At 45.3% G+C, this 15,163-nt stretch overlaps 1 protein-coding gene across 1 annotated transcript in view; it reads right to left on the bottom strand.

Annotated features, from left to right (window-relative positions):
• The window catches only part of LOC135218788 (RNA cytidine acetyltransferase-like), a 268,720-nt gene extending 255,910 nt beyond the window's left edge, over positions 1 to 12,810 (bottom strand). Inside the window, exon 1 of the mRNA XM_064255237.1 lies at positions 12,651 to 12,810. Coding sequence (XP_064111307.1) covers positions 12,651 to 12,767 — 117 coding nt within the window. The 5' untranslated portion in view covers positions 12,768 to 12,810. The remainder of the gene's footprint in view (positions 1 to 12,650) is intronic.
• Positions 12,811 to 15,163: the final 2,353 nt, after the last annotated feature.

Below are 15,163 nucleotides of genomic sequence, written 5' to 3'. Positions count from 1 at the left end.
TCGTAATGTTTGCATCGTTTTATATTAGCCGTTACATAAAGTTTTATATGTGAAAATGTGTGCAATTTCATGTAGAATACAACAAAAAACAACCCATGGTTGTAGCTTTTATCAGTTTTAAAATATTTTTATATAAATAACGATAAGTGCCAAAATATCAACCTTTGGTCAACTTTGACTCAACTGAAATGGTTGAAAAATGTAATAGTACGCTAAAACTCTTACATTTTAGTAATAATCAATCTTTTACCTTCATTTTACAACAAATTGGAAGTCTCTAGCACAATATTTCGATTTATGGTAAATTTTTGAAAAAAAACTTTTTCCTTACGTCCGCGCGGTGACTCTTCCGAAAAAGGGATTTTGACAAAGTAAAAATCTATTTCTGGGGGAAGACCTGTGTCGCCCAGTGAAAAGTTCCTGTAGCTCACTTTTCTAAGTATAAATAGATCCTAAATATACCAGAGAAAAAGCTAGCATGGTATGCTGAAGTTACTACCCTCAGCTCGAACACCCCAAGGCCGTCCATATAAGCACTAGGGCGAGTGGAAGCCCCTTATCACAGGACTTCTGCCAATTAGAGGATTCCTTTCCAAAATCCCTCCCGTGGCGAGAGCTGTTACAAAGGCTACCCCCTCTACTTTCCGCTCGCTACTACTACGTACTACTACTATGCCCGCCATTTTCATTCCTGGAATAGCCACCCAAGCTTGGACTGGCTAAAGGGAGGGGAAAGAAAGAGGGATGGGTTCACCGGGCGACACAGGTCTTCCCCCAGAAATAGATTTTTCCTTTGTCAAAATCCCTTTTCTGAGTTCGACCTGTGTCTGCTGGTGAAAAAGTATCAGAAAATTGCCATCCATGCTTACTAGATACCAAATAATTTATACAAAGGAATAATGAAACCTAAGGTTCACCAAAGAATAAATTTAATGAGCCGTAATAAGACGGACAGCTTATCTGACTAATTAAAGTTAAAATTAGTAATAACAAACAATATAATGGAATGGTATCTGAAGCAATATACCAAATATGTACATCTCCTCGGTCTTGGTATATATTGTTTGACCTTGAAACGTAACCAGGCTGCTTTCACTATACTAGGTAAACGGGTGGAATTGAATGTAACAATCAAATTGGGGAGCGGGACAAGGACTCCATTAATCTTCTTCTTCATTCTTTCAATTCTTATTATGCCTTGATCTTTTAATTCTTCTACTAGCTTTTCTTCAGAGTATGTCATAAGCTGAGGCACATATATCATCCCCTTGGAGTAAATCCAAGAAGCATGTACCGCACACTCCACTTTAACTCCTCCAAGATGCGATAATGTTTTCAGTTTATCACTTTCTTTTGCCGAGGCAGATTCTACTGTCAGCTTTCGTCGCCCCTCAGAAGATATCTTAGGCTCTCGGCCACAACATTTCACAATATCCCTATATACATAAAAAATATCAAAATTAAAGTCTTCCAGATCAAAAGTCAAATATTTATTGAACGAATTTTCAAACATTCCAGGTCCTATTTCTGATACTATACTATTCCTACCAAATTTCCCTTTGCTCAGTACTGGAGCAAAAGGTTTCAGTGTAATTGCACTGGAAGGATTTTCTGATTTTTCCAGAGGAAGGTTGCCAGGGGAGGTTCCTGCAGTCATCAACTGTGCCGATTCATTACCATCAAAGGGTCCAGGGGTACTTGAATCTTTATTCCTTTCTGTCATTAAGATCAAAGAGAGAGAGAGAGAGAGAGAGAGAGAGAGAGAGAGAGAGAGAGAGAGAGAGAGAGAGAGAGAGAGAGAGAAAAAAGATAAATAAACCTGAAAACCTTAAAAAGATATCATTAGCCTTTCATAGATCTTATTCTTCCACCAATGGCACAAGTGAGAACCGACTCCCAAATGTCTGCGTCCCTACCCTACCCCACAGGGGATGGCACAACATGATTAGAGTGGCCCAAGTGTAAGCCAAACCTGCTTGATAGGACTGAGAGTATTACAAGAATACAATCATCCCCACTAATCACATTATGGGCAAACCGGACAGAATGCCGAGAGTCCTATCCGTAAAACTAGACCCCCCTGGAATCCGTGGTCCAGCCCTGCAAAATAGTTCCACCTGATATCACTCAGGTCCGAACATTATCAGGCAGTTGATGGTCCTGCCACAGTTCCCACTATTTAGCTTCAGATATAAAATCCAGTCCCTGCTATGATATCTTTCCTGTTTACCAGGTCCAGTAAATTTAAGCAAGGGTGGAAATTTCCACATAATTAATCTGAAATGCTAGTTAAAAAAAAAATGTTAAAAAAATTACATGAAGAAGGATGTAGTAAGAATGAAAAAATTTGCAGAAAGAAGGAAAAGTTCTGACTAATTTAGTTGGATCAGCAGCTGGGCCCCAAGGACCAGTGAGAATTCAACTCACCAGGCATCACGGCCCAGCTGCTGATCCTTAAGCCCCCTACCCATGCCAAGGGGTCAGCATCTAGGGGGATGTACAATCCGGTGCGCTGCCCGCCGGCTGGTGTGATGCTAGACCACTATCAAGACGGCGGAGCTACCCACTCGGAGACATCAAGGTGATTATGTATAATACCAGTAAACCTTCCTCTCCAACCCCTACCTCCCCCCTTTGAACGAAAAAGCTCTAGTGGCCGTTCATCGGTAAGGTTACCAGCACCGCGAGCTATAAGACAGCGTCAGGCAGAGCCGAGCTGGGAAGTGGGGGAGGGGGGGGGGATGTGTGTGTAGGGGGGTGGTCAGTCGTGATCGCTTGACCACAATACCCGATCAGAGATAGACACCTACTGGAGGCTGTGTAGCCTACTACTACAGGGGGTAGTAGACCGACTGGGCCCATGGCCAGTCGTGATTGGTACAGCGACTGGTCAGTGATCACTCTCAAACGGAAGGTCATAGCCTACTACTAAAGGGGGCAGGAGGCAGTAAGCCCACTGTTATCCTAAAGGAGGCTAGGCCAAGGCGATATATATACCAGACCACCCAAATTAACAATATAATATACCATACAATAATGAGGTATCATGGAAGAGTTGCAGATCACTATGGATCCGGTCAGGTAGGCCAGATAAACCTCCAAGGACGTCATGGCGTGGACGGTAGCACCCTCCAAAATCGAAATTTCGACCTCGTCAGGTAGGGAGGATAGGTCCAACAATATGACAAGAGAGAAACTCTCTATCCTTGATGCCCTCCCCGCAAGCACCGTAGCGCGGACGGGGGGAGAGGCCTAAGGGGTAAGGGTGTAGGGGGCACTTGGCCTACCTTCCAAAACCTAGTTTAGGCTTGGTCGGGTAAGCCAGGGGAGGAAAGCAACACTTCCAACCTCTCAGTGATATGAAAATCATAAATGTGCATAAACAATATAATATACAATACAATAATGAGGTATCATGGAAGAGTTGCAAGGTGTAAGGAGAATACAGCTATATATATATCTGACAGGTAAGTTTCATGAACAAATAGAAATTTTCGATCTGGTCAGGTAGGGAGGATAGGTCCAACAATATGACAAGAGAGAGACTCTCTATCTTTGATATCCTCCCCGTTAGCACCGTAGCGCGGACGAGGGGAGAGGTAAGGGTATAGGGTAGAGTTAAGGGTATAGGGGTAGGGGTACCTAGCCTACCTTCCAAAACCAAGTGTAGGCCTGGTCGGGTAAGCCAGGGGAGGAAAGCAACTCATCCAACCTCTCAATGAAATGAAAATCATAAACGTGCATAAATCAAAAACGTATCTGGTTCGCATTAAAACAATAACACACGAATGTCTCGTATCGGCAGAGAGAGAGAGAGAGGACTCCCTCCTCTATGATGATAAATACGATAGGCTAGCTAGTAGCCCTACAAAGCACATATACAACAAATTGATAAAAAATGCACATAGAGGGGCACGAACATGCTCTTGAGAAGCTGGGGGGAAGCAAGAGGCTAGAATATAAATTAATCAACCTTTTCAAAAAACCCTAGAGGACGTCATGAGCATGTTAGGCCTATCTTAAAATACGAACCAAATCCGAACTCAGTCGGCTAAAATGAATAAGCACTTGATATGAAAAATGACAATTTGTCGAAAATTGCATTTTTCCTAACTATACAAACCTGAGGTCCTTTAACAATAGGAAGGTAACTAGCGGCAGCTGGGACGGTCGTAAGCTTCGAACAAGGGGAGAACGGTAGTTAACTGCTTGTCCGATCGTGCGCGCGACCGGGGGCGGTGAAGAAATCACTTTTGCTTTAGGCCCATGCAAAAAGTTTGCAGAGTGAGGGGTGGTATGAGGTGGGACTATATGTAAAGGACTCAGGTTTGTATAGTTAGGAAAAATGCAAATTTTTTACGTTCACAAATTGTTCAGTTTGTATTCCGATAGCGTAATACCAAACCCTCGGTCCCTTTTAACAAATCGGAAACTCAATCCTTCTTGGTGGGTGGGAATAATCTGAGTCTTTTGTGAACAGACTGGTGTTCGTCCTTCCTTGGAATGCCTCCCTGGTCGTAAGAGCAAGGGAGGGATCCAAACCTCTGTCCGATTGATCGGGGTGTGCACCGCAGGATCAATGGTCAGACCTCTGAGCCAAGTACTAAGAGAGAGGCAAGCGGTATCTCTTCGTACCAGCATTGCTAAGAACTTGTTCCTGTACAAGGAGCCAACATAAAGTTATGGGTTTTGTCTCAAGTAGGCATCCACTCCTTCCCCCTTGTGGAGGGAGTGGAGGATATTTTGCTTCTATCCCTAACTAAAGGGATAGATTGGGGCTCGGTCGAGTAGCTTAACTGCATCGGATTCCTTTCCAGCATGGTGACGACGTGACCCTCTGCCCACAGGTAGAGAGAGAGAAAGATGGAGAAGAGAAGCCAGTCGCACTCTCATTCAACCATTCATTCCTACAGTCACACCAGGAATCGATGCTGTTCTGCCTGCTCGGGTGCTGGGTAAGCTTACACAACGTGTTGAGCAGCCACCACAGGTCCCAAGGAAAAAGTATCCAAGGACTTGTGGGCAATATCCCTGAAGGTAGAAGGACGTGAAGGTAGTCTGGTTGGCCCAGACACCTGCCTTCAGGACCTGCGCCACGGAGAAGTTCTTACGGAACGCCAAAGAGGGTCCAATACCTCTGACTTCGTGGGCTCTCGGTCGGAGCGTACGGATGTCGTCACTACCATCAGCCTCGTACGCTCTCCTGATCACCTCACGCAGCCAGAAAGAAAGCGTGTTCTTGGATACTTCTTTCTTGGTCACCCCAGTGCTAACGAAGAGGCGTCGGACACTCAGGCCTGAGGTGTCGAGTTTCTTCAGATAGCGCCGTAGCGCCCTCACAGGACAAAGCAGCATCTCATCCGTATCGTTGTCGGTGAAATCCATTAGGGAGGGGATCGTGAAAGACTCGAACCTGTCGTCAGGGATCGACGGATTCTGAGTCTTAGCACGAAATTCGGGACGAAATCGAGCCGTCACAGATCCCCAGCCCCTGGAATGTTTAACATTGAAGGACAGACCATGAACGTTCCCCTACTCTCTTCGCCGATGCCAGGGCCAGCAAGAAGAGGGTCTTGAGGGTCAGATCCCTGTCTGACGACTCTCGGAGTGGCTCGAATGGTCTTCGAGTCAAACTCCTAAGGACGAGAGTCACATCCCACTCAGGGGGCCTGAGTTCCCTGGGTGGGCAAGACCTTTCGAAGCTCCTCATTAGCAAGGAGATCTCGAACGAGTTCGAGATGTCCAGTCCCCTCAGTTTTAGGACGAGCGCCTGGGCGGCTCTATATCCTTTAACTGTGGGTACTGAGAGGAGCTTCTCTCGGCGAAGAAGAAACACGAGGAAATCCGCTACCTGCTGAAGAGTGGCTCTGAGAGGAGATAGACCCCGTCTACGACACCAACCACAGAAGACGGCCCACTTCCCCTGGTACAACAGCTGCAGAGGACTGTCTGACGTGTCCAGCCATCTCTGTTGCTGCGCTGCGAGAAAAAGCCTCTCGTTCGCAAGAGATGGTGGATAACAGCCAGCCGTGAAGTTGTAGGGACTGGACTGCTCGGTGGTACCGCATCTACGTGTGGCTGGGCTAGAAGGTTGTGCCAGTGGGGCATCTCTCTCGGTTCTTCCGCAAGAAGAGCCAGCAGGTCCGTATACCAAACGCTTGAGGTCGTTTGGGAGCCACCAGGATCATCCTGAGATTGGGAGTGACCAGCGCTCGGCTGATCACTTTCCGATCAGACAAAAGGGAGGAAAGGCGTAGACGAAGAGGTTGTCCCAGGGGTGTTGGAGAGCGTCCTCTGCAGCTGCCCATGGGTCCGGCACGGCTGAGCAAAAAACTTGAAGTTTTTTGTTGTGCCGGGTGGCGAACAGGTCTATGACCGGACGCCCCCACAGGTTGAAGAGCCTTTCCGCCACTTCTGGGTGTAGGGACCACTCGGTCCCTATTACCTGATCCGACGGCTGAGCTTGTCTGCTACTACATTCCTCTTGGCCTGGAATGTAGCGTGCTGACAGCTCTATCGAGTGAGCCGTGGCCCACTCGTGCACCTGCACAGTCAACTGGTGTAGCGGAAGAGACACCTAGGCCCCCCTGCTTGTTGACGTATGCCACTACTGTGGTGTTGTCGCATCATCAACCACCGAGTGTCCCATCAAGCGGTCTTGGAACTCTTGGAGAGCGTAAAACGCCGCCTTGAGTTCCAGGACATTGATGTGAAGGTGCTTCTCGTGATGGTCCCACACACCTGCAGCCAGCAACTCCTCCAGGTGTGCGCCCCATCCCTCGGTCGATGCGTCTGAGAACAGCAGCATCTCCGGGGGGGGAGTGCGTAGAGGCACCCCTCTTAAGAGGTTCCTGTCGTCGAGCCACCAGGCTATGGTCCTGCCTCACCTTCTCCGTGATGGACACGGGGAAGTAAGGTGGATTCCTTTACCTGTGACCAACTCTCCCTTAGTCTCCACTGGAGAGACCGCAGGTGAAGACGTCCGTGAGGAACTAACTTCTCGAGTGACGACAGTGGCCGATCACGACTTGCCATTGCTGAGCTGCCTGTTCCTGCCGAGACAGGAACCGGCCGGCTGCCTCCCTGAAATTTGCTGATCCTCAAGTCTGCGGGGCGGACTTGAGCTGCTACCGTATCGATCAGCATACCCGGGTACTTCATCTTCTGCTTGGGTTCGAGATCGGACTTCTCGTAGTTTATCACGATCCCCAGATCGCGACAAAACTTTAGAAGTTGATCCCTGTCCTGCAGCAACTGCGAGCGGGGGAGCTCGCCAGGACCAGCCAATCGTCGAGATACCTCAGAAGACGTATCCCGTGCGAATGGGCCCAAGCAGACACCAGCGTGAACACTCTCGTGAACACCTGTGGGGCGGTTGAGAGAGGGGCCGAAGCAAAGTGCCCTGAATTGGTACACCGTCCCGTCGAAGATGAAGCGGAGGTACTTTCTGGAGGACTGATGGATGGGTATTTGAAAATACGCATCCTTCAGGTCCACTGAAAAGCATGAATGAAGTCGTTCTCCCTGATGGAGTCCAGCACGGAACGTGCCGTCTCCATCTTGAACCGAGTCTGGCGAACAAATCGGTTCAGGGGAGAGAGATCTATCACCGGGCGCCAGCCCCCCGATGCCTTTTCCACATAAGAAAAAGGCGGCTGTAAAAGCCCGGTGACCGATCCACTACGACTTCTACAGCTCGTTTGGTCAGCATGGTCTTGATCTCCTGCCGAAGAGCGTCGTCCTTTGAGGATCCCAGAACATATGTCTGCAGATGGACCGGGTTGGAGGTGAGGGGTGGTCGAGATTTCGAAGGGTAGTAGATATCCCTCCCGAAGGACGTCTACTATCCAGGTCTCGGCACCGTAGCGCTGCCAAGTTGCCCAATGGCTCGCCAGGCACCCCCCCACTTCCGGCAGCTGGTGAGGGGGAACGCCGTCCCTAGCGTTTCCCACCTCGCTTCGACTTCTTCCCAGCACCTCCTCGGGGAAAAGGAGGGCTGGGAGGAGGGCTGGTTACGGCCTCCTTTACCAGAAGTTTGAAGCAGGAAGAGTCTTTCCTCGGGGCTCGATGGAGCAGCCGTCTTAGCGCCGAGGAAGCGCTAGCTAAACTCTTAGGCTTAGCCGCAGTTGTACGAGGTTGCCCAGAAACCTTCGTAACTGCCTGGTGAACCAGACGGTCACTGTCAGCAGTGCGCCGTCTTTCACCGCAGCGTCCACCATCTCTCCGGGAAAGAGAGCGGAGGAACTCTTCATTGGTCCGTTACGGAGTCCATTTACCGCCTCACGCCCGGACCCTTGGCTACTCGTGTAAGGACAGCGTCCCTACGACGGAGAACCAAGTTGGCCCACAGGTTTGCCGTCTGATGGGCGATGGAGGAGATGGCGGCTACCTCCAGACTGGCACAGTCTCCTGAAGTCGGGGTCGTCTTCGAGGGGCAGCGCCCCCGGCGTCGGCCGCGACCTTGGATACTGTGAGGGACACAGATCCAACCAAGAGACTGCCTGGAAAGCCGCCATAGCGGTAGCTTCCAGGCCAGTGCCTCCTGCTGCGAGAACATTTCTCCGACAGGAGCTGCTGCAGGGACACACCTGGAGTTAGCCTAGCTAGCTCCGGGTTAACCTGTTTGGGCGGTATTGGATAAAACCACTGATGGCACGCAGAACTTCCGCTGTCGCTGCAGAGGAGGAGGAAGTAGCTTGGAAGACCGTCCTGACTTAAGTGAGTAAACAATTTAGGGAATAAAACTTTGCAGTTTTGTCGTCTGCTGTTCGTAACTTTGTTTGTGGCGCGCGCCCTTAGGAACCAGGAACAGCAACTGGTTTAAAGTGCAATGTGGAGTGAACTGAGACCAAAATGTGTATAATAACAATCAAATAAGCACTGTGGAGTTTCAGTTGTGATGGCAGTAAGGATAAAAACCACTGATCACAAGTAAGAATGAATTCAGTTCAACCATGACCCCAGGAATAAAAGTTTCATACTTTCAGTAATATAGGCAACAAAATGTTGTTTTATTGTGCTGATTACAACTGCAATCTTGAGTAAGATCAATAAACGTTACATACATACGCTAACATTGTTCAAATGATTGCTGGGAAGGCTGGGAAAGATGATTTTCGTCACTGATCAAAACCTGTACATCTTAACGATAGCCGCCATATTGGATTTCAAAACTGCCTTGAAAACATATTTTACGAAGAGCGTCACATGCTTATTTTAGTTCGTATGGGGCTTTCATATATCACATTACTATATTGACGAAACTTCAATCTTTTGAATGGTATGCTTGGAGTTGTAATTGTATTCTTGTTTCACCATTTAAATATCGAGTGAATAAGACCTGAAAACCGTGATAAGGGTTGGTAGTCGCTGGTTTTTCCCCCTAGCTATTGAATAAATTTGTATTTTTCTCAATCAAACATATGCCCCTCAATGCTAACTTTCCTCTTTTAACGACTTTCTGGTCATTGCAAATTCGGCCCCATAATTTCTTATGGTGCGAAAACAGAGGCCCAGGGACCGAAAACGATTGCGTCACACTACGGCGATAATCTGGCAGTAAAACATCTTCATATATCCAAAAAGTAAATAATAAAGATATATATGCGCATTACGATTATACCAATTACATGAAAAGCTGATAATCTCATGAAAATAACTGGTAAACTGTTCTGCAAGAAAGTTGAGTAAAGCAATTATTTACAATAGGTACGAAAGTCAAGTTGTCGTGACATCATAATACAGGACTTAAAAGAACGTTCTAATTCCAAAAAATAATTACTTAAATTTGAGTCAGAATCGAGTTACTTTTTCAATAACGAATATTTTCAAATTAATCATCATAAATATGTAAAATATTGATGTTTTACTAATTAGGTATTTAATAAATTATCGAAGTGCACTCTTCGTCGTCTTCTTCTACAAAACAGTTGTTTACTCGGTGAGGAAAAGTTTTCCGATTGTTGTGATGAAAGTGCCCCAGCGTCTGTGGGTACAAGTGGTGTGCAGATTTATCACAGGAAATGGTCAGTTTATTGACACAAGCGACTCCGTAAACATCGAGATGGCGTCAATCTTCTAAATACTTCGAGTTGTAAGTAAAAATGTTGAACGCGTTTTGGTGAGATTTGCTCTACGTTTGACACCGTTTTCACTACCCTCTGTTTAAATCTTAAAATTTGGCCTTAATTTCTAACTTTGGAGAAAATACTTAGGGGTAGATTACAGTTCAGTTGACCGGACCGTGTAACACCATTTTGCCCGGTCCGTAATCCCTCCGCCAAGGTAAGTAGTTCTCGCAGATGACCCGCAGCCTACCAAACCCGAACCCAACCCACAGGACCGAACCCGAACATGCATCAACATGAAAGCCGATTCTCTTCGATATTTTTAATCTTGCCCAACTAATCTTTAGGACCTCCAATTTAATTTACAGTATTCTATATTTTCACATGCCCAAACTGAAATGTAAGAGCTCCATTTTTTTTCCCTTCGTTATTCTATTTTTTTTCCCCATGCTTGCCCAATAAATTTTTTTAAAGGAGTTCCCATTTTTTTTTTCATTATTCGATATTTTGACTCTTGCCCACGATAGTTTACCCGTGCCAACATAATCTGTAGGAGATACATTTTTTTCCCCATTATTCGATATTTCTTTCCTTGCCCAACTCATCTGTATGACCTACATTTTTTTTACATTCTTCGATACATATTTTCCAGGTACTAGTTATCCGCTAGGATAACTAGTACCTGGAACGGACCTTGCCCGACCTTCCTCGACCCTTCAGTCTGTTCCTGCTTCTCAGCCAGTTCAGTGCTTCATCATAACTACCATGTCTTCTTCTGCCGAGAATTTGTCGTGTTCCGCGCGACAGTGGCGTTCACTGCCGCCGTTCCCGTCACGCTGGAAGACATATACATTTTTGTGTCAAGACGAAACAACGATCCCTAGTTAGTTATTTGTTGAAAACAAATTCCCCTTGTTCAGTCATCTCTGAAACAACCGTCCCGCCAAGAAAGAAAAAAAAAATCCTCTACCAGAAGATTTGAACAACTCGGATTTCTCTTATTAAGTTCTATATTTCTGGACGACTAGCAACATCTCCAAGGTAAGGTTATCAATGTAAATGCACGTTATTTTTTAATTATTTTGCCAAAATTAAGCACGCCATTGTTATTTCGCTTTGCTGAAGTCAGGCACGCTTCAACCACAATCCGCAACAATTCACGTTCGCTAGAAGTCCACGTGTTCGAACGCAGTCCATGTGTTCGAGCAAACAACGTGGCCTTGACTTTAACCAATGTATTCTCGGAAATATTCATTTTGTTTAGTTATCAGTAAGGATATACGGGTGCCAGCCATATTTATGGACAAGTTATATTGGTTAGATATTTATAATTGTTAACTTACTACACAGGGGGGTCAAGGGGGGCGAAGCCCCCAGCCAGGTAAGGACATGCAGACTTAGTTTGGTTAGGTCGGTTAATTTGGTTAGGTAGCAATCACTGTTAATATACTATACTGGGGGCCCCCGGCCAGGTAAGGACGTGGAGACTAACTATGGTTAGGTTTGGTTCCTTTGGTTAGGTACCAATCACTTAATATACTATACTGGGGGGGTCCAGGGGGCGAAGCCCCCCGGCCAGGTAAGGGCACGCGGCTAAGTTTGGGTAGGTTGGTTCGTTTGGTTACGATCACCGGAGCTCCTACAGTTTAGTTGGAACAGAGCTCTTACAGTTTAGTTGGAACAGGAGCTCCTACAGTTTAGTTGGAACGGGAGCTCATACAGTTTAGTTGGCCACTGGTTTTTTTTGCTAGGGTTTCGTGGTTTTTAGTGTTCATTGCCGTCGTTTGGTTAGCCTAACACAACGGGGGACGGGACCTCCTACATTTTTGTTGTTACGTGAGCTCCTACAGTTTAGTTGGCAACGGGTTTCGTCTGCTAGGGTTTTGTTGTTTTTTCGTGTTCATTGTCGTCATCTGGGTTTCCCCCCACCCAAAACCCGGTTTCCCAATGGCTCCCCCTTACCGTTTTTCATTTACTCGCATGTACTCCCCCACCCAAAACCCCGGTTCCCAAAAGGGTCCCCCATTATCGTTTTTATAGGTTTCGGGGTTTTTAAACCGGGCGCCAAAACAAAGCGTCCGCCATCTTGTTTGTATTGCTCCGCCGATTCCATAGCAGACGAAACCCGTGGTCAACTGAACTGTAAGCGCTCCATACTTAGTACTTCGAAAGGAGAGAAGAGGTCTTTAGTTCCGTTTCTCACCAACAAGAAGTCGCGACTGATGCCCATCTCCGATGTCAGGACACGTTATAATGTACTTTTTTTGGGATTGTCCAAGCTGATCGTACATGGTCCACTCTGGACCCTACGGTTTTTTACCCTAATGTACTTTTTTTGGGGTTGTTCACGTTGATCGTACATGGTCCACCCCTGTACCATGCGGTGTTTTACCCTAAGTACTTTTTCGGAGGGTGTCCAGCCGTGACCGTCGATGAGTTGAGCCAGTCCATACGGTTGTTTACCCTATGTCGTGTAGGAACAAGTTACCTATTTTTTGGGAAAGTGGTCACGCTACCGTACAGGTGGTCGCCTGGCCGCACAGCGGTGCTTCACCCCAGAGCCTACCTACCAGTAAAACTTACCTGTTCGGCGGTTTCAGATCCCAGAATCACTAATAAGCTTCTATGACCCATCTTGCAACCATTTTCTATGAGAGTCTTAAGCCGCGAATCGGCCTTAATGCTTCTTGACTCGTCCATGCTTTACCTATTTGTGGTAAGTTTATGTTTCGTTCGTTATAGTAGTAGTTGGCGTGATATGCCTTTGAAACGGCTCCCTTGCTTGTTTTATTCCTCCTTTGTGTTTATTTGAGTTTCTTCTCTCTGAAATACCACATTTCTTTTATAAAATCTTTCCTATTTTTCACTTCCTCCCTCAGTAAATCTACCAATAAGAGTATATTTGCTACTAATTCCTAGTTATTTTCTTGATATGGTTGCTGCAAAAAACTATATATATTTCTAATCTCATTGTATGCTGGACAGTAAAGTAAGAAATGTTCTAAATTTTCATTTTGTTCCTCACAGTTTAAACATTTTGTATCTTCTCCTTTTATCCTATTTCTATCATTTAATCCTAGCATACCTAGTCTGGCCCTACTGATCAGCATTGTTTTTTCAGTGTTGTTATACCAGATTTCTTCTCTTGTGTTTTATTCATATTTTCTGTAGATTCTTAACGTTGACTTTTCATTCATTTCTTTCTGCAATGCTTTCCTGTCCTAATTGTTTATTATTTCTCTTAGCTGTTTGTCTTTAACTGCTTCAATTTTACTTAAGTTTATGTTTAGTTCTTTCATATATTCTTTTACTTGCATTATCCAGGCTTTTTTATGTACTGATCCATGGTTATCTCACATAGGAGCCTATTTCCACCACCCTTCAGTGTGTTTCAGGTAGAATAGTTTATTCTTGATATCTCTTGAGTGGCAGGAAGAGGCCCCTATTTCAGATCTTAACGCACAACTTGCTGTGTAACTTGGCGCTTTCAAAATTGCTCTATATACTTGATTGTCTATCTTCTGAAATTCATTTATAGTTTTCTTGTCAAGTTTCATGACTTCCATGGCATACATGAATGATGGCATCGCTAATCCTTTCCAATACAATTTTCCCATTTTTACTCTGCTCCAGCTTTTATTGATGACTGCATTGCTCATATTTGCCATCTGCTTTGCTTTAATTTGGGCCCTTTTTATCTGTTCTCTGAAGCAGTCTTTCATGTTGTTGATTGTCACTCCTAGGTATTTAATATGCGTAACTATTTTTATTCCTTCTTTGTACTCCATATTTTCCACATCATCGATACTATACCATTCATTGCTTATTAGTATGTTACGCTTGTCCTTGTTTATGTTTAGGCCACATAATCATTCACTCGGTATTTCCATAAGGGTTTTTATAGTTTTTTTATAGTGTCACCGTAAAATTGAATGCGTGACGGCATTGGACGACCCTGGGAGTAGTAGTAATAGTTGTTTTATCAGAAACTATTTTTGAAACGGCTCCTCTAATCTTTCTATTTCTCCTTTCCTTCGGCTTATTTAAGTGCATTGTCTCTACTAGGAAATACTTTTGGCAAATTCTTCCCTATTCTTAATTTATTCTTTCGACATATCTGCGAACTGTAAAACGTTATGGAGGAATCATGTAGTAGTTCCATTTGACAACAACCTTCTCAAGGGCCGCTTGTAAGAGAGAGAGAGAGAGAGAGAGAGAGAGAGAGAGAGAGAGAGAGAGAGAGAGAGAGAGAGAGAGAGAGAGAGATTGGTAGTTGTCTATTTAGTTTGTTTGTGTTCGTGTGAATGGATAGTTAACGATCGTCTGGGTTGTCTGCTGGCGCGGTTGCCGGGTCAGTCTGAGTCAGTCAGTCTGTGATGAGCAGTCATAGAGGACAGTGGTTTTGACAGAGTTTATTAATGGTCAGTTGTTATTTGGCATTTTTTAAATTGATATTGAGATTGTATAGTTGTTGTGCGTGTGTCTGTCTGGCTGTTGTTGAGCTGAAGAGTGTTTGTTGTGCTTGCTTTTGTGTTTTGATTTTAGTGAGTTGTTTGTTGGAGACAGTTGTCGCAAAAAGAGACGGATCCCTCTTTTTGCGACAAATCTGCCGCAAACATCAGGTTAACTTGAGTAAAGAAGAATCAAGGACGAGTGCAATCGACTACGTGACTTGAGGCACGGGCATGTAAAAATGTAGCTAATCATTATGACACTGTGTGGGGGGAGGAAAGCGAAATAACCTGCTATAAACTTAATGTCTTATAAAAATCTGAAACAAAATTAACCATGTATACGAGGTGAAAACAAAGGAAGCACACCTAGTGAAAACCTTCGTCTATGGGGGAATCCTTCGAGTTTGCTCAAGTTACAACACAGCATGTAAAACTAGAATTCGTCATTCACCTTAATACGGATTACCATATCTTGTAGTTAACGCATAAAGATGAGATGCAATAGAGTAAAGCATCAAGCATCAGGTATTGGTACGCCACGACGTCACAAGAGTTGTGCTCAAGGGCAATGCCCCGCATAGTCATTCGCTTCCCAAGTGCTAAAGATAAAAGGTAAGGCAGATTGCTTTCTCCTCTCCGACA

The sequence above is a fragment of the Macrobrachium nipponense genome, chromosome 1 (genome assembly GCF_015104395.2).
Source record: "Macrobrachium nipponense isolate FS-2020 chromosome 1, ASM1510439v2, whole genome shotgun sequence".
NCBI lineage: Eukaryota > Metazoa > Arthropoda > Malacostraca > Decapoda > Palaemonidae > Macrobrachium > Macrobrachium nipponense.
The sequence above is the reverse complement of the archived record's forward strand: the minus strand, read 5'-3'. Positions and strand labels throughout refer to the sequence as shown.